Source organism: Prionailurus bengalensis, chromosome D1, assembly GCF_016509475.1.
Source record: "Prionailurus bengalensis isolate Pbe53 chromosome D1, Fcat_Pben_1.1_paternal_pri, whole genome shotgun sequence".
NCBI classification, from domain to species: Eukaryota; Metazoa; Chordata; class Mammalia; order Carnivora; family Felidae; genus Prionailurus; species Prionailurus bengalensis.
The window spans coordinates 68,729,898-68,755,958 of record NC_057346.1 but is presented as its reverse complement, the minus strand read 5'-3'; the positions used below and the strand labels follow the sequence as shown (position 1 = coordinate 68,755,958).

The 26,061-nt window shown below is 40.6% G+C and overlaps 1 protein-coding gene across 2 annotated transcripts; it reads left to right on the top strand.

Moving 5' to 3' along the window:
- Nucleotides 1-635: 635 nt before the first annotated feature.
- Nucleotides 636-22,326, top strand: LOC122483569. 2 transcript variants are annotated; one of them, XM_043580671.1, is made up of 4 exons: nt 636-1,414; nt 10,701-10,815; nt 11,115-11,245; nt 21,561-22,326. In XM_043580671.1, the coding sequence occupies exons 1-4, from the start codon at nt 1,046-1,048 to the stop codon at nt 21,585-21,587; spliced, it is 642 nt and encodes a 213-aa protein (XP_043436606.1). In that variant the 5' UTR covers nt 636-1,045; the 3' UTR covers nt 21,588-22,326. The 2 variants fall into 2 exon arrangements, with proteins under 2 accessions (XP_043436606.1, XP_043436605.1); XM_043580670.1 differs by having other exon boundaries at nt 643-1,414; nt 20,168-22,326.
- The last annotated feature ends 3,735 nt before the right edge of the window (nt 22,327-26,061 follow it).

Below are 26,061 nucleotides of genomic sequence, written 5' to 3'. Positions count from 1 at the left end.
GAACCGGACGTAGGGCAGATGATCTGCCCACGCATACCATACTCCTACATCTTTCTCCCTGGAATCTTTCAGAACACAGGCACAAAAAAAACGGGCGACTTTTCGTCTTCAGGCTGCTCTCCCTGGTTCTAGCTCAACCTTCCAGGGCTTCTTTAGAGTTCTCATCCTCTACAATCTCTCTGTGGCACGTTGACCACTTCCTCCCTCTAGACACTGCATATTTATTCATTCAACAAGAATTTATTTGGGATCTACAATGCGCCACACACTAGTCTCTCCACCTGGTTTTGGTGCTATCTCTATTTCTTACTTCTTACACCTCTCTGACTCCTCTTTACCTTTCCTGTTTCTTCTCCATTACCCTTGGTGTTACCCAGAGTTCTCTTTTTTGTCCTCCCCCCTCTTTTTTTTTTTTTTTGCAGTTTTTTGAGGGACATTTAACATACCACAAAAATCACCCATTTTAAGCATACAACTTGATACATTTGGGTAAGGGTGCAGTTGTGCAACCACCATCACAATAAAGTTTTGGAATACTTTCATCACCCCCAAGATTTCCTTCCTGCCCCATCTCCAGCCTCAGGCAACCACTGACCTGCTTCTTGTCGCTATTGACTTGCCATTTCTAGAATTTCATATAAATGGCATTATTAAGTATGTTTTCTTTTGTGTCTGGCTTTTTTCTTTTAGCATGACGTTTTTGAGATTCATCCAAGTTATGGAATGTATCAGCAGCGGTTGGCTCCTTTTTATTGCTCAGTAATATTCCGTTGTATGGATATACCACTTTCCTTTTTATCCATCAGTCTTAATCTTTTTAATCACCTTGGCCTCAGTCTTCCAATTTGTTAAAAGGGCACAATACTGGTAACTTACGTGGAACAGAGCCTGGCACCAGTAGGTTTTCTGTCAGCTCATGTTATTACACTGAATTGCTCACTCTTGGGTGGTACGAATGCTTTAACCACACGGAGCTCAAACCAACAACGTACAGGGCCGAACGGTGGGGTCACTACGTCCGTCCTGGCGAGGCCTGGAAGCTGGAATGGAGGACGGGGTGGAGTCGGGAGGGAGGGGCACTCGGCGCGGGAGTAAGGGGGGGAGGGGCGGAAAGGTGGAAGAGCTGGAGCGCAGGGTGAAGAAAGAACCGGGAAGGCGCGCACTGGAGAGCACGGCCTGGGGCGTGGCTTGGGTCGGGGGCGTGGCGCAGGACGCGGCGCGGGTACGTCTGGCCCCCCAGCTTCCGCTCAGCCCCCTTCTGGCGCTGGGGGCCGCCGGAGCCCGTTTCCTACGCGGGGCACGCGGCCGGAAGGCCGGGCCGCCTCCCCGTCTCGGGGCTCCTGCGGTGGAGTCCGCACCCCGAGGGTCGCTCGGGAGCGAGTGCACGCCCGTCTCTCGGGGCTGGCCGGGCCGGGTAAGCGGGGGCGGGGCCCAGCCGCCGGTGTCGCCTCAGGTTTGCCCCCTGCCCCTCGGCCTGGTAACAGGGCTGGCGAGCCCGGGCCGTGGGAGGGCCCTGAGGAGCGAAAATCGAGAACCGCCAAATTCTGCGCTTCGAATCCTCGCCCTCTGCCGGAGGGACTGTGGGAGAACGGCGCTCTGGCCAGCTCTGTGATAGGCAGTTAGCGATGAGGGGGCGTGTCTTATATACTAAGTGTGGTGGGCGTTGAGGTTTATAGACTTCTTTCTTAAAATATGAAGCCGGTCCCAGGCTGATTCTGTAAATGCACAGAAAGTGTTTAGATTTTAAAAACCTTCTCCCGCGTTAGGAGAAGTGAGCCGGGAAATCAAGACAGCATACACACTATCACCAGGGTCCCTCTGTTACCTCAAAAGGGTCAGTTGACTTTCTGGGCTTCCCTTGTCAGCTGTAGAATGGAAGATCCCCGGGGCTTTCAGTTCTGGATTCTGTAAAAGCCTCACCATGTGTGTCCTTACTGGTGGTGGCTGCTAACAGTGACCGGGGCAAAGAGAATGCAAGGTGCTCGCGACTCTGGTGGGGAGACAAGCCCTGTGCTCAGGAGCTGCCAGTCAGCAGAAACTGGGCGAGTCCATCTCAGGGTCCGGGGTAATATAGATTATAGATGTGTACCATCAGGGGATCTGGGCCGACGAAGGAGGAGAGGGCTGTATTTTGAGAAGAGGGGAGAGCTCTCAGACTGGGAAGAGGGAGGTACAGTGTACAAGAGTCAGGATGGCGTGATGAGTCAGTGGGGCCACTGTCACAAGCATATAGAATACTTCCATGACCTTTTCTGGGGTCAGGTCAAGCTCATCATCCTGAGGCTGAGTGGGTGGGTGGCTGGGGTCTCTAGCCCCAGCCAGGCGTTTTAACATGGATGAGTAATTCAAATCTGCCTCATCAGAAAGACCTGTGTGATTGTGATTTGCCTGAAGAGGAGGGGATAAGGGATAGATGATGGTTTGTGGGATTCTTTCAGGGCTGTATTTTACTCATTTGTTTTTCCAAAAGTGCCTAGCAGAGAACGCTGCACACAGTGGATTCTCATTTGTGTTTTTAAAATCTAATTCCAAGGGGCGCCTAGGTGGCTCAGTCGGTTGGGCATCCGACTTCGGCTCACGTCATGATCTCATCGCTTGTGACTTCCAGGCTCCCCCCACCCTGTGCTGACAGCTCAGCCTGGAGCCTGCTTCAGATTCCGTGTCTCCTTCTCTCTGTGCCCCTCCCCCATTCATGCTCTGTCTCTCTCAAAAGTAAATAAACATGAAAAAAGAATTTAAATCTAATGCCAAAATCACAGAATGCAAAGCATGGTGAACTCTCTTTCACACCTTCCCCTGCCCCCCCCCATCTCCCCACCTCCCAGTCTGATAGTAACAATAGAAATCCTTCTCTTGTTCATTCCATCCTTGGTGCCTATAATTCTTTTGATGGTAGACAAAGGCTTTTTTATTCCATATTTAGGCCATTCCTGCAATATTGTCCTTAATTCTGGGCAAGAGGGACTTCCTGCAATATTGTCTTCCATACTTTGGAAGAGGGACTTTGCTGAACTGCAACATGTTCAAGAGAGGATGAGTAACATGATTAGGGGCCTATAAATCATGTCATATGAGGAACAGTTGGGCATATTTGAACTGCAGGGATGTGGTACTCAGTGGGGGAGGTGACAGATGTATTTAAATAAAGTGAAAGGCTGCCAGGAGGAGAAGGACTTGTTTCATATTTCTCAAGTGAGGAGAAACCATAGGGGGCTAATTTTGTTTAGCATGACTGAGAACCTTTTAATGATCAGAACAGTCCAGAAATGGAATGGGCTGCCCCAGGAAGCCTTGATTTACAATCAGGGGAGGTGTTTACTCAGACTGGATTCCATGTGTGGCGATTATTATAGGAGAATTGATGCAGCGGGTGAAAAATTAGGGGAAAAGGCCTTCTGAGGTCACTTCCAGACATCTGATATTGTATGTTAAACTTTATTTTATTTGATATATTTTAAATATTTATTTTTGAGAGCGAGAGAGTGTGAGTGGGGAGGAGCAGAGAGAGAGGACAGAGGATCAGAAGTGGGCTCTGGCTGATAGCACAGACCTAGATGTAGGGCTCAAACTCATTAACTGGGAGATCATGACCTGAGCCAAAGTTGGATGCTTAACCAACTGAGCCACCCAGGTACCCCTATATGTTAAATTTTAGTTGAGAATATCTGACCTTGGGGCACCTGGGTGGCTCAGTCGGTTGAGTGTCTGACTTGATTTCAGGTCTGGTCATGATCCCAGGATCATGGGTTCGAACCTGGAAATAGAGCTCGGCATGAAGTCTGCTTAAGATTCTCTCTCTCTCTCTCTCTCTCTCTGTCTCTGTCTCTGTCTCTGTCTCTGTCTCTCCCTCTTCCCTGCTTGCATGTGTGCTTTATCTCTGTCTCAAATTAAAAAAAAAAAAGGCATATCTGACCTCAGCTGATTTACACTGAAGCTTCTTTTTTTTTTTTTTTAACGTTTTATTTATTTTTGAGACAGGGAGAGACAGAGCATGAACAGGGGAGGGTCAGAGAGAGGGAGACACAGAATCTGAAACAGGTTCCAGGCTCTGAGCGGTCAGCACAGAGCCCGACGCGGGGCTCGAACTCACGGACCGCAAGATCATGACCTGAGCCGAAGTCGGCCGCTCAACTGACTGAGCCACCCAGGCACCCCTGAAGCTTCTTTCTTGAGAGTGGAGGGTTGGGGAGTAGGAATGTCAGGTGAGGGGACTAATAAATTGTAAATAGGGAGGTAGTAGACAAGGTGAGAAAGAGCCCAAGAAAGAGGGCAGTCCTAAAGGAAGGCTGCCCTAGCCACCTCACAGTTTGGTGTTTTGTATTCTGGGGTCATTCTGTTTAGCTTTGGAGATGTGCCATGTGGCTTAGTGAGTATATTGGTGCATAGCTTTCTCTCTCTTTCCTTCCTACTAGGTCCTTTCTGTAAAGCACACTCTATTTCCTTGTTGCTACTAACCCCGATCAGTTGGAGTGGCAGATTTAAAGATGAAATGACAAGCAGTTTAAATTAACCAGTGGAATCTAGACTTGTGTTCTATTTTTATTCCTTCCCTGTTATTGTGTAAGTCAGTAGGTAGACATTTGATTCACATACCCAATGTGCTTCTCTTGCCTTGGCTTTTAGTTGGTTTTGTCAGCCTTATTAGATTTTGTTTTGATTGGAGTCCAGCTTCATTGTCTGGAGTTTATCTTCACGTAATACAATGTACTAAAGGCAAAGCTATCCTGCCTGCAACCACTGCCTGATGGTCGACATTTCCCCTCTCAGTTTACATTACAGCCGCATCTGGAACATCACATAACATCCTTTTTCATTATTATTGATATGAGATGTGAAAACATTTTGAAAGTGGAAACACCATACAAGTGTAAATTACTATTATAGGTAATATGCAGGTCTTAGGAGGGGGACTTTACATAGATATTTGTTAGTACCTCATAGCAGGACATGACTTTGTTGGTTTTGTGATATGTTATTAGATGGCCACAGCTGTTATTGTAAATTGGCATCTTTAGTTTTTGGTGATTTGATGGGTCTATAGTTTTAAAATGATGTTTCTTCTAGGTGCATGATCCCCAGGTGAAGTTTCATCTTTGATCCTCTGCTTTCTTAAAACATCACATACCTCTTTGATATACTCTATGAAACAGAAACATTCTCTTCTTTAAACTTCACTAAATTGGCAAGTTGGAAGCAAACCTTTTTTTCTGCTTAAAAATCAAATCACAGGCTGCACTTTGTTTAGGGAGCACATGCTTAGGAAAGTGATCATTTCTACCTAAAGTACATCAAGTCACTACCAGTTACAGCTTAATTATCTTACAGTGTTGTTAGACATATCCAAAACTACTTGTATTGAAATCAGAGTATTGTAATATGTACTATCTGTAATATTAGTAAAAGAATATTGCATAGTTACTCTTTGATAAAATCATCTTTATCTGACCACCTGTTATGTACTTGCTCATATAGTAGTTCAATTTTTTTTTTCTTTTCAAGGACTTATAGCTCCCTTCTCCAATGAACCTTTTTTGAGGTATGACCAAAGATAGCACCTACTGTAGGTTTGTACGCCTATGGTGATGACTTAAACGTTTATAATGTGGTGAATGGAGCTTACTTTTGTCTGTCTTAAGTATCATCAGTTGTAACCAGGTGAGCACCAGTTTGAAAACTCTGATGGCTGTAAAGGAAAATTTAGAACAAGTCGTCATCAAAGAAAGCATAAAGCTGGACAATCAAATAAGAAGTGGAAGTCTCCCTTAATCATCAGAATATACCTCAGCTATATCAGGAAAGTGAAAATGATATTGTATTCAGAAAACGAGAATATTTTGAAAAATATCTCAAATATTTTCATGCCTTGTCTTGCAAAAAGAATAAAACTCCTAAAAACAAAAATTCTAAACATGACAAAAAGAGTGTAGGCAATATCAAACCAACCAAAGATGACATTTATCAGTATCAAGCTTTTTCTTTCATCTTTATTCTTTTTCTTTAAGTTTGTTTTGAGAGAGAGAGAGCGTGCATAGTGGGAGAGGGGCAGAGAGAGAGAGGGAGAGAGAGAGAATCCCAAGCAGGCTCCAGGCTCATTGCAGAGCTCTTGAGGGGCTTGATCCCATGACCCTGGGATTATGACCTGAGCCGAAATCAAGAGTCAGACAGTCAACCTACTGAGCCACCCAGGCACTCCAAGAAAAACACATTTAAAAAGTCTTAGGTAAGGGGCACCTGGGTGGCTCAGTTGGTTAAACATCTGACTCTCCATTTTGGCTCAGGTCATGATCTCAGGGGTTCATGGGATCGAACCCCTCATATGGCTCCGTGCTGTCAGTGGAGCCTGGTTGGGATTGTCTCTCTCCTTCTTTCTCTGCTCCTCCCCTGCTCACGCGCGCACACTCCCTCTCTCTCTCTCAATGTAAATAAATAAACTTAAAAAAAGAGTCATAGGCAAGACCTCTTGTCAGACATAACTTATAAGGTTTTACAGAAACCTCATCTCTCCCCAGGAAAGTAAAACAAGACACGACCAAAAGAGCTATGTGAGTATTTATATATGTTTGCCTGTCAGGATGAACACCGCAAACATCAGGTAGCCAGTACTTCTAGATAATTGCAGTGAAGCTCTTAAAACTGCTTCTTGCTGTTTTGTTGATAGGATCCTAGCAGATTCCAGAAAACAGAAAAGGGCACACAAAGGAAATCATTGTTGGCCTTGTATTAGGAGTTGCCATCCCTGAAATAAACAGCTGGCCTCAGAGCATAGAGCTTCCTTTGTCGTCCTGCCCATCTGTGCTGGAATTGAAAACATGTAACTCAGATGAATTTTGGGTGGAGAGTCTGAAAGATAAGCAGGTTTCTCAAACAGGCACATCAAGCCCTAGAAAAATAGGCAGTAGTTTTGATCACAGTCAGGAGATGTTTCTAACTCAGAGGACTTTTATTTTTCCTGATTGAGGCTTTCCCCCAGTTGTCATTGTAGTCAATGCAGTTAATTTGTCTTTAGCAACTCCCAAACATTTTAGGGACAGAAGTAGGAAAGGGAATCACCATTCTGTGATTCTGCAGAAATTTAGCAAGTCTTTAGGTGGAGAAACAGTTCGAACCACCTTACTTAGGGCAACTTAAGATCCTCTAAGAGAATCAGAAGTCATGTGGGCACCTAAGAGGGGGCCAGTCAGACAGATTTCTTGAGTTCTTCAGCCATGGCTACCTCCTTGTTCTTCAGAAAGAAAGATTTGGATGAAAGCCTGTGGATTTGAGTTGGACTGGAGGAAGCAGAACTTGGTTAAGAGGGGCTGAGTGTATTTTCTAACCTGCTGGATGCTAGTGATGGAATACATAGGACTTCTAAAAATGTTTTGGAGACCGTGAGCCTTTTAGAAGATAATGATGAAGACTCTGGTATGATGACTGCAATCCTTAGTAATTATAGCCAGAGGGGAAAATGTGTTTGCATCAGGTTGCTGATTAGATAAAAATATATTCAACAAAATGGAATTAATGATTTTTCTTAAAAAGTTACCTTGATAACAAATATTCTTAGAAAGCTGTTAGTGAAAATAACTAAGACAAAGAACATTTCAAGCCTAGAAATTATGCAGGAATGTGAGCAAATCCAAATTTAAAGCAGAGTTTTTTAGATTTTATGTTTCACTGGGTTTTTTTATTAAGAAAATAAAAATCTTGGCATGATACACGCTTGTGAATTTTAACATTTTGTTGTAAAATGAAAATGGGCTGGGGAAATGTGGCAACCGTAATTTCTTGGGATTTTAATATCAAGTTACCAACAAATATAGATAAGGCAATGTTAGCTGACCTCAATTTTGAATGAGAATAGAAAATACTGTTGTCCACCTTTTTAAAAAAAAAGTTTTAAAAATATATAGTTATCTCAGTGTGATCATATCTATGAAACAGCTGAATAGTAAAAAAAAAAATTGTTCATGACGGTTTACAAAGAGGGATTTTTGGTAAATGTAAAAATGACCATATTTGAATTTTTCCCCCAAAAGTTTTGATGTCTCGTAAACAACCTGTGCCTAGGTTTCCTTAACACATGAGAAATATTTATTTAAATAAAACCTAGAGTTTGGTCCTTAGCTATTAAATTATAACTGTGCTTATTCTAAAACATTATCCAATTTAGAAATATGAGTACTTTTGTATAAATAGATGATTGCTTAAATTCTCGATTACATCACCTAGTCTTTTTTGCTGTGGTTTAAGCAGTAAAATTTATGTTATTCCAAATACTATTTTTTTAATTTAACTTGTTTTATTATTTATTTATTATTAAAAAAAATTTTTTTTAATGTTTATTTATTTTTGAGACACAGAGCATGAACGGGGGAGGGTCAGAGAGAGGGAGACACAGAATCTGAAATAGGCTCCAGGCTCTGAGCTGTCAGCACAGAGCCTGACGCGGGGCTCGAACTCACGGACCGCGAGATCACGACCTGAGCCGAAGTCGGATGCCCAACTGACTGAGCCACCCAGGTGCCCCTTATTATTTATTTTTTAAAAATTTACATCCAAATTAGTTAGCATGTAGTACAACAATGATTTCAGGAGTAGATGCCCTAGTGTCCCTTACCTAATTAGCCCATTCCCCCTCCCACAACCCCTCCAGTAACCCTCAGTTTGTTCTCCATATTTATGAGTCTCTTCTGTTTTGTGCCCCTCCCTGTTTTTATATTATTTTTGTTTCCCTTCCCTTATGTTCATCTGTTTTATCTCTTAAAGTCCTCATATGAGTGAAGTCATATGATTTTTGTCTTTCTCTGACTAATTTTACTTAGCAGAATACCCTCCAGTTCCTTCCACATAGTTGCAAATGGCAAGATTTCATTCTTTTTGATTGCTGAGTTATACTCCGTTATATATATATGTGTATGTATATATGTGTGTGTGTGTATGTATTATATATTATATATTATATATTATATATTATATAATATATAATTTATATTATTTATATTACTTATATTATTATTTATTTTTATTTATTTATTTATTTATTAAAAAAATTGTTTTTTCAACGTTTATTTATTTTTGGGACAGAAAGAGACAGAGCATGAACGGGGGAGGGGCAGAGAGAGAGGGAGACACAGAATCGGAAACAGGCTCCAGGCTTTGAGCCATCAGCCCAGAGCCCGACGCGGGGCTCGAACTCACGGACCGCGAGATCGTGACCTGGCTGAAGTCGGACGCTTAACCGACTGTGCCACCCAGGCGCCCCTTATATTATTTATATTAAATATATTATTTATATATTATTTATATTATATTAATTTATATATATTATTTATATATATGTATTATATATTATTTATATGTGTATATATATGTGTGTGTGTATATATATATGTGCGTGTGTGTATGTATATATATGTATACCACATCTTTATCCATTCATCTGTCGATGTACATTTAGACTCTTTCTATACTTTGGCTATTGTTGATAAGTGCTGCTATAAACATGGGGGTGCATGTGTCCCTTCAAAACAGCACACCTGTATCCCTTGGATAAATGCATAGTAGAGCAATTGCTGGGTCATAGGGTAGTTCTATTTTTAGTTTTTCGAGGAACCTTCATACTGTTTTCCAGAGTGGCTGCAACAACTTGCATTCCCAACTTCAAATACTGTTTTTAAGGCTCAAAGTTCACTGTTTGTGAATTCAGGGTCTTAAATATTATTTGTACATTGTTCCTGTGTTATAATAATATCATGCTATATAATATTTTATAGCTACTTTTGACCAATGTGAGAATAGATGTGATATCATAGTATATGGTGTAACTGTTGTTGCAAAGTTATTTGTTCTTTTAAATTCCTGTTTTTATGTTTCCCATAATATACAGTATTTTTCTCAAATTGCATTTGTAAATACTAAGCCAGTTTAGAGCTGTGCATAAATGATCCTTGTCTGAGCTTACTGAAAAACTGACTTAAGTGTTTTTAATTTGTAGAATATATTACTTGCCAGATGTTTTTGGTTCTTCATATAGTTTCAAAGCAACTCTCATATTATGCTAAATATTAATTTCCAAAAAATTTATGAATGACTTTAGTTGTCATACCTCATTTGAAATCAAGCTTGTGAGGGGCACCTGGGTGGCTCAGTTGGTTAAACGCCTGACTTTGGCTCAAGTCATGATCTCACAGTTCTTGAGTTCGAGCCCCACATCGGGCTCTGTGCTGACAGCTCGGAGCCAGGAACCTGGTTGAGATTCTGTCTCTCCCTCTCTCTTTGCCCCTGTTCATGCCCACCTTCCTCTCTCTCTCTCTCTCTCTCTCTCTCTCTCCTCTCTCCGCCCCCCCAATAAATAAATATTAAAGACAATTTTATGAAATCAAGCTTCTGAAAGAAATAAAGTTGGTGATCTTGCCTTTTTCACTACAGTCATTCCAAGATAGAAATGCTTAATATGTTTAGATTTCTACTTTTACACAGAAACTTTGATCCTTTTAATATATGTAAAAAATAAAAGGTTGCGATCAGTGAAGAGCATTTTAGATGGGGGTACTTGGTTATGTTTGTTGGTGGATAAACATTGAACAATAGCACTGAGATACTTTTTCTGTGCTGCATACTTAATTGACCACTGCCAAAAAAAAAAAAAAAGTAATGCTACACTCTCCAAAGCCCCTCTTCCCTTCTTGAAGTGATTAGGTCTTATCCTTCTCTTTTAGTTTGCAGGCAGGGACCATCCACTTAACTGCCACACCAGGAATCTCAAATATGCAGGGACAAGAGAAATACTTGTTTCTCATCAGGCCCTTGGACACCCTCTGGCTATATACTCAGGTGAGTGGTCATTGGGATTGCCCTGCATTCTCTGGTCTGGAGATTGGAATCAAGACTTTGAAGTTTTTCTATAATCTTTCCCAGAGACTTGCTGAACAGCCTGGCTTCAGGGACATGCTGGAGCCTCCTAGTGGTGGCCTCTGGGCATGGGAATGTTCATAACAACAGGGTGAATGGGACCTGCTGAGTTCAAAGTACTTTGGCAAGAGTTATTATCACTGCACAGGGGTTTAGGCACATACCTAGCATCTCATAGATTGAAACATGAAGAAGGATAATGATGTGTTCTGACCTTCCAGGGTGTGGTGGGAAAGAGCAGAGAAGGGCTTTGGTGTCAATGGATAGTTTAGCCTGGAGTGTTCCACAGAAACACAAAAGCAGAATCGCTGTGCATAATGACAACCTTTGGCTGGATCAGAGTGGGACCCAGGTGAGTCAAATCTCTTGGTGATTTGAATCTGCTTTTAAGGTTTTGCTGCGCTGCACTCTGTGAATTTCAAATGGTCTCAGTCAATTTGGCTGATACATTCATTTACTTAGAGACTTTACAAATTAAGCTAGTCAATACCTACTGAATACCTACCCTATGCTACATACTGTGTTAAGTGCTGTGGCAAATTCCGAGATGAATCTCCGTTCTTGCCCTCTAGGAGCTCATAGTCTGGTGGGGGATATAAGATATGTAGACTAATAACTGGAATAGGGGGTGGATAGTGGTAATGATTCAAGACAAATACGAATAGCATATACAGTGAGTTCAGAGGAGGGAGAGATAGTCAACAGCTGGTGAAAGATCTGGGGTAAATTTTCAGAACAAGAAGTATTTGCACTGAACTTTAAGGATTAGAGACGCAGAGGGCATGCTGGAAGAACCACGGCAGGAAAATCTGAGTGTTTATACAAAGTGAGAAGTTTTGTTTGGTTAGCAAGGGATATTGGAAAAGATAGGTTGAAGCTAGATCCTAGAGGATCCTCATCTTCTGTGCAAGGAGTTTGGCCCTTATTCTTTAGGCAGTGAACATTGCAGAAGAGTGCAACCTCATGGATAAATGTTTTAGGAGGAGCTGGCGGTAGGACGTAGGATGGACGGGGGAAGGAAAAGATGGAATGTGGAGAAATATGAGGCAATTTGGGGGATGGTATAGGCAGGTGGAATGGAGACGAGTGGGTAACTTAGTTGTTCAGGAGTAGAATTAACACAACTTGGAAACATTATAAAAGGGGGCAGAGGACAGATATGAATGAAAAATGCTATGACAGTTCCAAGCATGGGTGGCAGAGGAGATTGGTGGAACCAACAGGGGGTAAAAAAGGCAAAGCATATTTGGAGGGAAATGGAAGGGGTTCAGTTTTGGACAAGAGGGGTTTGAGGTGGAGATCCCAACTTGGAGTATGGGAAGGAAATGGCTCTGGAGATACAGGATACAGTCTCATTTGCATTGAGGAGAAAACAAAGCAGCGTATTTCTGTAAGATTTCAAAGGACAGATGGAGAGAGATCTGTTCTCTGTGGAGAAAGAGTGAGAAACAGTATAGAAGTGAGTCGGTGCTCAGGAGTCAGATCTCAGTTTGAATTTCAGCTCTGCCACATACTCTTTGTGGCTGTGGCAAGTTACTTAACCTCTCTGGGCTCAGTTTAATCATCTACAAAATGGGATAGAAAATAGCATTTTTCTCAGAGTGGATGTGAGAGTTCAGTTAGATGATATATGTCAGATATTTAGAATGACTCCTGGCTTGTGCTCAATAAAAGCTAATTATTTTAAAAAATTTACTACCACTAATAATGGAAATGATTGTGGACAGAAACTTGGGGGCACGGACATTTTTGGGGTTTGGGGGAGGAGAAATTAGAGAAATAAGAAGTAAGAAGTAAGAAATTAGAAAAGTAAGAAAAAACAACAGAAAAAACAATGAACTATAGTTTTGCAGTGTTAGGAAAGAATTTTACAAGGACTTGGTGACCACTGTTAATCAGTTGAAGTGAGAAGTTAATGTGGATGAGTCTAGAGAAAATATACTATTAAATTTGGAAGGGGAATATGTTAATTTGCTAGGGCTTCCATATCAAAGTACCACAAATTGGGTGGTTTGAACAACAGATAGGTATTGTCTCACTTCTGGAGGCTAGGGGTCTGAGATCAAGGTGTTAGCAGAGTTGGTTCCTTCAGAGAGTGTGAGGGAAGAATCTGTTCCATGCCTTTCCCTAGTGGCAATCTTGGCATTCCTTGGTATGTAGATATAGTACCCCGATCTCTGCCTTTGTCATCACATGGCATTTTCCCTGTGTGTATGTCTGTGTCCAAATTTCCTCTTTGTAATAACACCAGTCATATTGGATTAGGGGCCCTCCCTACTCAGTATGACTTCATTTTAACTAATTATATCTGCAACAACCCTATTTCTAAATAATGTCACATACTGAGGCTCTGGAGGTTAGGACCTCAACATATGAATTTTGTTGGGACAGAATTAAACTCATAACAGGGAAGGTGGACTTCGGAAGAATAGTTTAGGCAGAGATCAGATTATACATAGAGCAAGAAAGGAAGAAAGTGGAACTCTAAGATGGAAGTAAAACTGAAGAACATGGGACAAAGGGAAGTATATTGTCCATGAGGGCAAAGAAGATGTTTAAAATGAGCAGAAAGCAAGATGGATGGATGAGCCATAGTCTGTGTCTATACTTAAGTCCAGAGGATGGCCTTTGCTATACCCTTCTCCTAGGCCCCGTGCTCTTTTCTTTTATTTTTACTTGCATTGTATGGAGAATTGGTTTATCTTTCCAGTTTGCTCATGAAAAAATAGTTGTTAAGAAATTGTTACCAAGAGAGAAAGAAAGGGAGCACATGCGGATAGCTCTGATTGATATTTTACTGTAGAAATATAATGAGGGAGGACAGAAGGGAGTCATCCTTTGCATACAACTGGAGTATATCTACTTGTAGAATTTCAGGATTTCTTAAAAAATTTTCATAAATATATATATGTATATATATATTTTTACAAAAGAAGATATGTAGCTTAGAATGAAGAACATTTCCTTTGAGAAAAAGCTTTAAGGATAGTAATACGCTTAATTAAATAGTGTTTCATATTCAGAAGGGAACAAAATTATAAATGTACATACAACTTTCTCAACCATATGTTCTTTTTAATGATATTAATATATCCCTAGAGATAATAGTAAAGCTTCTTCCTAATTAGGTAGTATTTTATTAAACTGAAAGAAATCTCATGTTAGTTTGAATACTGTTTTCAAGAATTAAATAACACTTATAGTCTCAGATAAAGAGGATTTTGCTTTCTTCCATGGAAATTATTGGTGCTAGTCAAAAACCAATTTTAGAATGAGGGAAACAAGGAGGCTGCTTGCTAATTGAAGACAATTCAAATTCTCCAAGATTTTGCCAAGCATGATTATATTATTGCTAATGCTATGTATGCCAAGATAGCTATTTTAAGTAAAAATTAGGATAATTTAAACTTGATAAAAATGTAATTTCTGCAGTTGACTAATTTTTTCAGTCAAATCAGTCAAAATGATTTTCATTTATAGATTCAGCCTAAATTAACTTTAAGAGTATAGTATAGAGCAAGGTCATGAGGACGGGGACTGGAAAAAGAAAGACTAGAGTTCAAACCCTGGTTCTGTGATTAAAGGTAAAACAGGGAAAGCAAAAAGGATGTAAAACTGAAAATGATACAGATCAAAATAATTATAAGGAGTACTACATGTACCTCTTTGACAATATGTTGAAAACTAAATGTACTTCTATGACAATATGTTTGATTTCCAACTCCCCCCACCCAACTATAAATCCCCCAAAGGAATAAGCTGAAGCAGAAAATATGAATGTACCGATTACTATACAACATGTCAGAAAGGTGATTATAAAGCTATGGTTGAAGAAGACAACAAGCCTAGACAGATTCACAAAATTGTTTTTCTCATTTTTAAAGGATAATAAAAATGTTTTATAAACTAGGTCGTAGACAGTGATCATATATGAATATAGGTGCAACATTTATAAATAAAATATTAACAAATAGATTTAATAATGTATTTAGGAGTAGTAAAACAAGTACACTTTGTTTCAAAAATATAAATCCTGGAAACCTATTAACATCCATTTATCAACAAATTAAGGGAAAAAAAACCCAACATCTCCATTTGACAGACACTTGATTAAATTCAGCAACTATCCCTAAGAAAAACTATCCCCCCCACAATAAAGATCACTTACCAAAAAGAACAGCAAATATTATCCTAGATGGTAAAATAGTAAAACCATTTTAATTCAAACCAAGAACTAGACAGAAATGCCTACCCTTGTCATTATTATTTAACATTGTCTTGGAGATTTGTGCAAGTGTAACAAATAAGTAAAATAATTGGTAGAGAAAATACTGGGGAAGAGGAGAAAAACAAGCTCACTTTTTGACTATTTGACTATATACATGGAAAATCCAGGATACCATAGTAAAACTTCTTAGAGTTAATAAGGTAATTTGGCTAGGTGTCTAGATGCAAGATAAATACCTTAAAATCAGCAATTTTTATGTACTACAAAAATAAATAGCTACAAATGGAAATGTTCACAACTACTTAATAACAACAGAGCTATAAAATAGGAAGAAATTTAACAAGAACAAGACTTAATATGAAGCAAATAAATCATTAGGAGTTATATGTCTTCTAGAAGGACATAAAACAAGATATGAACAAATAAAAACACCATGTTTTCAGATGGGAAGACAATGTTAAAATTGTCAATTCTTCTAAAATTAATATGTAAAATTAATGCAGTTCTTACTAGGATCCCAGGGGCTTTGAGTGGGAAGGATTTGATAAAATGGTATTAAAGTTTGTGTAGAAGAATAAACGTCCAAAGATGGCTCAGAAAAATATGATAAAAAGATTAGTGAGAGAGGGTTTATAGAATGTCAGAGCATATTATAAATTAAGTATTACACTGGTACAAGAATAGGTAACTAGATCAGTAAAATAGAATAAAGAGTCTGGAAATAAACCCTGGATTATATAAGCATCGTCTACATTAGGAAGTTGGAAGTATAGCTCAGTGGGAAAAGAATATATTCTGTAATGAATGGTCCTGGCAAAACTGGCTATCCACTTGGAAGAAAAACTTGGATCCTTATCTTATGTTTATTCCAAAAAAAAAAAGATATATATAAAGACTAAATATAAAAAATTATACAGTAATGTCTTGCAAGATAATCTGAGAGACTACATTCCCACATTTTCTAAGAATTGGGAATGATGGGGAAAGACCCCTTTAACCAGAAGTTTAATCATCTTTATATAAAAATTCATCCTTTTGTATGACAAAGATCATCAGCAGAGTCAATAGACAGATGACTGATTTGGAAAAAAAAACTAATTGTCATGCAGGTGATAGGTATATAATTTGTAATGAAAATATACCAAGAACTCTTACAAATGGCGAGCAAAAGACAAACTACCCAGTAAAAATGGCCAAGTCTTATAAACAGGCATTTTGTGGAAGAGCAAATCTTGTTGCCAGCAAATGTGACAAGGTGCCCAAATTCATTAGAAGTTAGAGAAATGCAAATTAAAGTAATAATGAGATTAATCCTTACCTCTACCAGACCAGTGGAAAGAAGCAGTGATGCAGACTGCTGGTAGGATATAGAGAAAGAGGTATGTACGTCCTTTGCCAAAGGAAAGGTGAACTATTTCAGTCCTTCTGAAAGTAATCTGGCAATTCCTTTTAAAAATAAAAATATCTTTCCTGCCACTTGGCAATCCCTCTCATGGACTTTCTTTTATACAAATAAGCCCATTCTAATTTAAAAAGATTTCTTTAAGATATTGTTAAATGAGAAAAACAAGATGCCAGGAAATGTATGATTCAGTTTTTATAAGACAAACAGTGAAAAGCCTTTGCCAATATGAATATGAGTATGAGAGATTATAGTATGGAGAAGTATACAGAAGAACATATACTAGGCTGTCAGCGTGAGTTTTCTGTGGTATTAGAAGGAAAACAGATAGTAAAACCAATATAATTTTTCAACAATTTCCTATACAACACATTTGCTTATTTTTTCAGATTAAAATTTTTGTCTTACTGAAAATTTTCTATTAAGGTTAGTTTTTCCATAAACATTTCTTGACAAAGACTCAATAATTAGCGTTTTCTTCCTATCTAGCTGGACTGACTATAACTTACATTATTGGGAATTTTCTTTTGGACCATTATTTTTAAAAAGTATGATTCTCCTGGATACCTTATCAAAGTTTTGTGAAGAAGATTCTATTTTTTACATATAATTTTCGGCTCAAATTTTGCTATTTTCAGTATTACCTGAAAGATAGGATTCTTCTTATGATTTTTCAATCAATATAAATGTTACTGTTCAAAGCTTTTGCCATTGCAAGTTTTACTTTGTATGGATTATTTATGCAAGTCATGTTTATTATGGATTGGATGTGGTGGTGATTTTATATTTTTTGCCCAGAGAACAAAAGCAAATTCATAGAGCAGAGATGTGAGATCTGAATGCACAATGGATGAAAGTATCTTTGAGGTCAGCACTTGAGGTTAAAATGCTCTTCTTTGTGCCTGACATAGACTAGGTGCTTGGTAGTTACTATTATTATTTCTTGAAGGTATAAATCACTCCTACCTTGTTTAGCCATCTTACGCTCTGCAAGCCTTTGTGATTGGGATTTAGGGAGACAATAATCTGAAAATCCACATGCTAAGGTGAAATCTGACATTTAAGCATTGGTGGCTAATTTGAATTTTATGAACCACGGTGTGGGCTAACATTATGTAGTTTCCGTGAAGTGTGTCCACAGGCTGCATACTACTTTTTGACTTCTGGTGCAGCACAACTCTTGGCTGTCCTAATTTTCCTAATGCTGGAAAGGTGGCCTACTAGGAAAATGTCATCCTCTGTCTGAGAAGTCCCTCCTGCCACAGAAATTTGACTGGAACCCCAGGACCAGATAAGTCAGGTACGCCCTTGTTTCAGATCGGAACGATGGAAGAGAAGTGTGCTAGAGACGGGTCATCTAGGTGCATCCCATATGGTTTCTCATGTATTTCCCTTCATCCCCATGAACTAGCTGCATGGGATGCTGGCTCTCCAGCAGCAGGTGGCAGCATTAGCCCAAAGATTGGCCACGTTAGAGCCTGTAATACTCCCAATTCCTTCCTTATTCATATGTGTGTGTATATGTAAGAGAAGGAACAGATTACTCCCCATCAGTTTTAGGGGGAAGAAAATGATTTTCCATATACTTAAAAATTTAAAAAAATATTTAAGCCCCTACTATGTGCCAGCCACTGTGCTGTGCATTTTATTTTTAACTGATTTTTATTTAGTTTATTTTTTTTGAGTATAGTTGACACACGATGTTACATTAGCTTCAGGTGTCCGACTCAGTGGTTTGTCGAGTTTACACGTGGTGCCATATTCACTGCAAGTGGTGTGCTGTGCATCTTAACGGTCATGTTGTTTAATTTTCACAACCTGTGAGGCAGGCTACTATTTCTCTCATTTTAACGGTGAAGAAATTGACTTTTTGAGGCTAAAGGAATCTGCCTGAGGCTGTACTGTTTCTAAGAGGCAGAGCTGGGTCTGCAGTTACTAGATCTTTGACTGTTTTCCTGGAATCATACCTGTCATTCAGATCTGGAGTCGACTTTCTGTCTCAGTTCTCCTGACATTTGCCTGATTAATGTTGTTGAGAAACTTGGGCTGGATTTGGGGACAGAGAAAGCTGGCATGGCAGAGGATATTTGCCCCAGATGCTGGCCAGGTGGTGTGCCCCAAAGCTGGTGATTGAGGGAAGATGGATGCTATTACGGAGGAACACCATGCTTTCAGTCTGGAGAATGGATGTGGAGATTTGATGTGTTTTTTCTTTCTTATATAAAAATTCCTATGACAAGAACAGATTACCTTTTTGCTGATTTCTTACTATTCAAAGTATTGGCATAGAAAAGAAGTTCTATGAGAAGTTTAATGCTTCTTGTGATAAATGTGAGGGGCTGGCTTTTTGGTAATTAAAGCTGCAAGATGTTTGCGTGACAGACCGGTCCTTGGCTATTTCATACTGTGTCAGAATGTATTTGATTAAAAATGGCTAATCTCATGATTTTATATAAATGGCTCAAAAATGCTAGATAGTCTGCTAAGTAAATTAGATCAGCCAGCAAAGTTCACAATTTCTTCTGGTAAGGCAGTGTTGGGTAGAGAGCAGCTTCAAAACTAATTCTCCTTTGCCTGTGTGATCTTGTGTAGTGAGCAACTCATTCTTCATCTGTAAAGGAGGGGATGGGCTGGATGACACCAGAAGTTTTCTTCCTGCTTTGCAAGCCCGTGATTTTCTGGAGTCCCCGTGGATCTATATGTGAACAGAACTAGCCCCCTTCCAGGCAGAGGAGCTCCAGAGGTGGGCACAGAGATGAGATAAGACCTTGTATCTTTACAGGAATGGTCCCAAGCCACTGGCAAGTTAGGAACCGACTAAAAAGGACACTATTATATCACATTTAAAGAACATGGCTTTGGAGTCAGACAGTCCTTATCCAAATCTTGGCTCCACTGATGACTAGTTATATAATCTTAGGCAAGTCACTATAACTCCCTGAATCTCGATTTTCTTAGTAGATACCTTAGATTTGCTGTGGGTTTTAAGAGTCACGGTAAAACACGTGATAGTTGCCCAATAAATGGTAACTCTTCTCACTAGTGATTGTTACGGGTTGAATTGTGTCACCTGAAGATTCGTATGTTGAAATCCTGGCTCTCAGCACCTCCAAACGTGATCTTATTTGGAGATATGTTTTTTTTCCAGAGGTAATCAAGTTAAAATGGGGTCATTAAGGTGGGCCTTAATCAAATATGGTGTCCTTATAAAAAGGGGGATGTAGGCACAGAGATATACATAGAGGGGAGATGATGTGAATAGATGCAGGGAGAAGACAGCCATCTGTGCCAAGAAGAGAGCCCTGGAACAAATGCATCCCTCACGGCTCTCGGAAGAAACCAAACCTGCTGACACTTTGATCTTGGACTCCAGCCTCCAGACTGAGAGAGAACACGTTTCTGTGTTTAACCTACCCAATCGGTGGTGCTTTATTACCACAGCCCCAGCAAACTACTATACCTGTTTTCACTCAGGTTGCTATTCTACTGCCATCTTGTTCCCCTCTGAGTGCACCTTGTGTAGCACCTATACAAGGACAAGTTGTGGCTTTATGTTCACTGTCTCAGCTGCTCCAAAGTGGTCGGCCAGCCTTTGGGATGGTATTGAAATACTTCACATTTATTGCTACCATTTCATATTCCAGGACATTGAGGCACAGGTATGTTTAGCAACTCATCTCAAGGTCACACACGTATGAAGTAGTAGAGCCAAGATCTAGATGGACCCAGACATTCTTCCCCCAGAATCCTTGCCCTTAATTCTCACAGTGACATGTTAACCACCATGCAGAGAAGCTTGGAGATGACGGGTTGAAAGAAGAGTAAGTCTGAGTGGCCGCCTCTTATCAGCAGGACAGAACTGACAGCTCTGTGTGTTCAGCACTGGCCTCCGTGTATCTCTGTCATCACATCACTGGAACATGCTAGTCAATGGTGCCCACTGCCTGCAGATCACTGAGGCTGCTAAGAAGTTCCATTGGCCAGAGTCCAGAGCTATTGCTCTCATTTTAGGTCCTGGACCCTTCATCTTTCAGGATTTCCCCAAGCTGCCGTTGATGAATTTTTGGGCCTCTGCCCAAGGATCTGATGTAGAAAAGCACTATGGAGGGGCGGAATGCCATAGTGGTTAAGGGTGCAGGCTCTGATGTCAGATGCTTGGGTTTGGATACTGGCTCTGTTGGTAATTTAGTTAGCCTCAGATACTCACCTATGAAATGGGGACGACAGTAGTATTTATTTCATATGATTGTCTTGATGAGGATTATTAATGCATGCTCACTTCTTAGATCAACACTTGGTGGGTACTTAATGCATGTTGGCTATTATAACATGTCTGTGGGATGGGATATAGTACTATAATGGTAACTATATAGGAGTGCATCTCTTCCAGGAAAAAGAATGAACTATATCCAGTCTGTAGTAATAAATTCATAAAATTTCAATAACCTGCCATCCATATTGCCATAGAAATACAGAGCTTGATGTATATGCAAGAATTATTATTTCAGGAATTGTGCAATTCAGTAGAAAATGTTCATAGCGTATAATAAATATTTGTTGAATGAACGAATGAAATGAGAGGTGAGGCCCTGGTGCTGCAGGAGGGAGGGGAATGCAGGCTGGCCGAGAGATGCTTGGGCCACTATGACAAAAGAGTAGTAAATTATCCAGAGACCCAGCTCTAGAGGATGGGGTGAACTCTGAACCAAGACAACAGGTGGAGATGTGGATGGCAGCAGGCATCTCAGGACCCTCACTGTGGCCATCAGTGGGGGAGATGCTGGGGCCAAGGCTGGGATGGCCTGGGATCAGGGGCAAGGAGAAGCTCCATTCCAGGTTAGGGGACTGATGGGAAATTCAGGGAGGATCAGAAGCCTGTCAGACAGGCAGAAGGACTATTCTGTGGGAATTAGAGATGGCCTCTGGCTCTGTGCTCACTCACCAGATCTCTGGGAGCAGCGGAAGACTGCAGACCCTGGTGGCCATGTGAATTAGGCTGCCTTCTGAACACTGAGAACAGGTCTTTATTACTGGCAGCTGGGAGGTGCCGGACACCTGGACTGAGAGAGAGTGCCAAGGACTGGATGCCAGCCTACATGCTGCAGGGCACAGGGATGATGCCGAAGCCCAGCGAAAATGAGCCCTCCCATTCTGAACCCGAAACTTGTGATATGACCTGGAACTTTTAAAGTGGAGTCAATTAAAGGCTTTCCAGAAGCAATGGAAAGATTTCTATTACGTTTGTCAGTAAGAAGTGTAAATTATTATAATCTTTTTGGAGAGTTATTTTGCGATATTATCACAATTTAAAGGATGTTAATTGCAGTGGTGTTTGTGACTGTAAAAAGTGGAAATGATCTAAATGCCATCAACAGAAGATTGGTTAAATGAGTAATAGTACTACTGTGTATTTCAATCAAAGATGATGAAGTAAACACACATGTACACTCATGGAAAGGTTACCACATTGTATTTTATGAAAAAAGCGTGCTTCAGAAGAATGAATCATTAATGCCCTGTGGGTATAAAAAAAGAATTATGTGCATATAATACACGTTTGAGTAATGCATGGAACATATCTGGAAGGACACAAACCAAATGAGCAGTGGCTAATTCCAGAAAGAGGGCTTGATGGGAGATGGGAGGGTGAGGAAAGGGAAGAGGGTATTTTACTTTGTACTTCATAGATTTCTGTACTATGTGCTTATATTGTTTTGTTTTACAAGTATTTATTGAGTGCTGTTTTTTTAAAACGGTGTAAAAAAAGAATCTCAAAATAAAACTGAAGTTTGTTACCTTGGTATTTGAGGTTTTACATTTTCTTGGCTGTCTTCAGCTTTGGAACAAATTGTTTTTTTTTTTAAATGATATTATGTGGCTTTTTAAAGACCAGAGGGGCCTGTGGAGAGGCTGGCAGTGGGGTTGGGGTCATCAGGAGGCCAGAGGGGCAGTCATAGGGGACTGCCGCGGGTGGTTGTGGGCAGGGGAGAAGCTTCCTAGGTGCGTCACTCTCTGAAGATCATTCATTAGGTACCATGCAGGCCATCAAATGGACACTTGTTGGGTACTAGGCATTATACTCAACACCATGTTGGACATGTCACTGGGCACAGCTCAGAGCACTTCAAGGGGAATTTTGCTGAGCATGACAGCTATTTGACAGATACCACATTTGGGATGGCTGAGGTCATCTCATTGGCTTTGCCTTAGCTGTAACACATTATATACCTCCCTGGGCCCAGGGCAGTCACGAGGCACTGCATGGAATTCTGTGTATGCCACTCCACAGAACTCTTACTGGACTCCACACAGAATGTGACTTTCAGCATCATGGTTGGCATTGTGCAGAACTCTGCGAGGAACTCCCCAGGAACTCCCCACGAACTACATCTTTCTGGGCACCCCAATAATGGGTATGGATGAGCAGCTGAAGAGTTTGATTCCTGCTTTCAGAATAGAGCGTGTACTTGGAAGAGACTGAGTTATAGGCCCACCACGGCAACCATGTCCCCTCTCCCAGGACTCTGGGAATTGACTGTGGCAAAGAGGAAAGTAGACCAGAGACTGGAGAAGGGCAAGGGAACAGGTGAGTCCACTTGCTACCTCCTTTTTGCTACCGGAAATCCTGTGAGGGTTTGAAAGGGTCAGTTTGGTGTGTGAAACTCCAAATAAACAGAAGCCACCATCACTGATACAGATCCTTCTGAGAATAGTGCAAAGTGAAGGCACACATTTCCCGAAGAACCTGAAAGGATATTGAGACTCCAAGATAAGTCCCGTTTCCAGGCTCACTGCTGCTTGGATTGCAGACCTTTGTCTGCCTTCATAAGTCCCCATTTTCATGTGGCCTATAGTTTCCCACATAAAAGGCAGTACAACCAAATTAAATATCTCCTGTGACTCCCTCAGGTCCTTCATGAGAGTTTCTGTACCCTCGATGCTGCTAACAAAGCCCAGTTGAGATGGGATGCTGGGTGGCTGACTAGGCATCTTCATTAGCTAAGAGATTATTCTGTATATTTTAAATTCACAGAGATTCAAAGTTGCTCCTAAGCAACCAAGAAATGACCACATGTAGAGTTATTTGAGAATGATCAAAAGACTTTTGCGTCTTCCTGATTTAGGAAGACCCACAGCAATGGCGACCTTCACCCCTTGTAAATGCTCTTGGGGGCATTTTGGATAATCTTGGGCAGCTCCTTCTATCGTGATTAAGAAGCACAGATGTTTGTGCCTGGGAACTCTCACTCTCAGCGAAAGAGTGATCCTCACATCTTCATTGAAAATCTTCCCTTTTATCAAGAAGAGAATGTTGGCTAATCATGCTGCTTGACTTGATTCAGGCACCTCACTATCCCCCAAATATACTGAGGGGGAACCTCTTGATGTTTCTTTCTCTCCCCAAGCTCTAGCAACCATTAGGTCTCTATCACTAGATTTGCCTGTTCTGGATGTTTCATATAAATGGAGTCATAAATATGTGATTCCTTTTGTGCCTGGCTTCTTTTCACTTAGCTTAGTGTTTTTTAGATTCACCCACATTGTACTAATAGCTTTTTAGGGACACTGTGGTGTGAAAGGAATATAGTCTTTGGAGGCAGGTAGACGTGTGTTCTGGTTCTGATTCTGGTTCAGGAACTTAGTAGCCATGTCCCAGGAAATTTATTTGCTCTTTCTGAGCTTTAGTCCTCACCCATAAAATGAAGATAATAACCCCTACCTCAAAGGTAGTTGTGACGATTAACAAATAATATATACAAAATTACTTGGTGTCTTAGCTGGCACATAGTAGATGCTCCCTCATTGTTAGAAAAAAAGAAATTAAGTTAAATGCATGAATATGTGGTGCAGATATGTTAATTCCTTGCTGTTGCCCCTCTTTCATGGCCTTCTTTTATGAACTTCATTACACAGTGGCAGTTTTTTTTCTCTGAATTCCTACAACGCTTCCCTTCATTTGAAAAATTTACCTTGCACTGAGCATACACTTCTCTGTCCTTTTGTTAAGTAGGTTCTTTTTTCTTTTTTTCTGTGTGTATCTTCACCCTCATCGCCCCAACTGGACTGCATCTTTTCTGGATGTCAGAGGCTATTTTCTGCTAGGGAACATATGTTCCAAGTTCTCTGGGCCAGTCCCACTTGGAAACATTCTGTTCCGTAGTCTTTATAAACCACTGGGCTATCACAGAACATCTCATAGTTGGCATCCAAGCCACATCTCCCAGACTGTTCTGGCATGCAGAAGCAGCACCGACTCCTTCTTCAGCCTGGGTTTGGACAACAGGATCCCTTTCAATGTTTGGTGAATGTGTCTGTTGCCCAGAAGTACCACATCCGCACCCCCACACCCCCCATGCAGAAACGGAACTGGCAGCAGGCGAGCCCCCATCCTAATTATCTAGCTGTAATTGAAAGATGCAAGCTGGCATTCTCGGGAAGGTGCTTCTTCAAAGGCACTTGCTGCAGAAGCTGAACTCCAAATTAGAATTGATTCACATCCTCATAGATGCATCAGCTATTAGAGAGTAGGTTCTGGAATGGAGTGTGTTACCGGAGAATGAGGTCAGATGCGGGCAGGGAAAATGTCTTTCAGAGTTTCAGCATATTAGACTCAGCTGAATTTATATGTTAGGTTTTTACTACAAATAAAATATAATAACGTTCATAGTACCCATTTAATGTGTTTGACCCTGTCTTTTTTTTTTTTTTTATAGGAAGTTAGTACTTAGAGAAGGAATAAAAACAGAAACCAAGAGTCAGAAACATTTATGAAGGTGACAAATTTCTAGAGCAGTTCTTAACCATCTTTTGGGTCACAGGGCCCCTTAAGGATGTGATAAAAGCTGTAGGCCCTTTCTAACAGAAAGGTGCAGACAAAAAATTGTGCATATAATTTTGGGGAGACTTGAAGACCCCCTTGTAACTCACCTAAGGCCACCAGGTTAAGACATCTACTATAATGAGAGCCACTTGTGTTAACCACTAAGGCCACAAAGGTGAATAAGATATGGTTCCTGCCCTCAGGGGATCTGTACTCTGGTGAGGGTGATCAAACATATGTCAGCCAGTGATACCTCAGCTAGTCAGTTGGAGAAGCCTATGGATTCTTTCTGTACCATCACTCCTTTGCTTCCTACTACACTTACCCTTGTTCTGTCTCCCACTCCTGGGGCAGAAGCAATAGCTTACATGTTGGTGGCATGTTGTTAATTTCTTCCTCCTTCATGTGGATGAGCAGTAATCCTCCTACATCTTATTCATCTGAATAAGAGAATTCAGATCACTCCTATCTTGAGAATCCTGCCATGGTGTTTTTCCAACCCCTCCAGGATAAAGACCCGATTCCTTATGGGAATCGGGCATTGTGGTTGGATGCCATTATACATTTCAGCTTCATGTCCTATACAGCCTGGTGTGAATCCTGCCTTTTTTTTTTTATGTTCATTTATTTATTTTGAGAGAGAGAGAGAAAGCACATGCATGCACGTGAGCAGGGGAGAGGCAGAGAGAGAGGGAGAGAGAGAATCTCAAACAGGAT

What these genes read in the sequence shown, in the direction of transcription:
- LOC122483569 (XM_043580670.1), top strand. Translation starts at nt 1,046, where the DNA reads ATGGAGGACGGGGTGGAGTCGGGAGGGAGGGGCACTCGGCGCGGGAGT. An exon ending in CTCGGGGCTGGCCGGGCCGG is followed by an intron (nt 1,415 to 10,700) that starts GTAAGCGGGGGC and finishes CTTCTCTTTTAG; the next exon opens with TTTGCAGGCAGGGACCATCC. An exon ending in CCCTCTGGCTATATACTCAG is followed by an intron (nt 10,816 to 11,114) that starts GTGAGTGGTCAT and finishes CTGACCTTCCAG; the next exon opens with GGTGTGGTGGGAAAGAGCAG.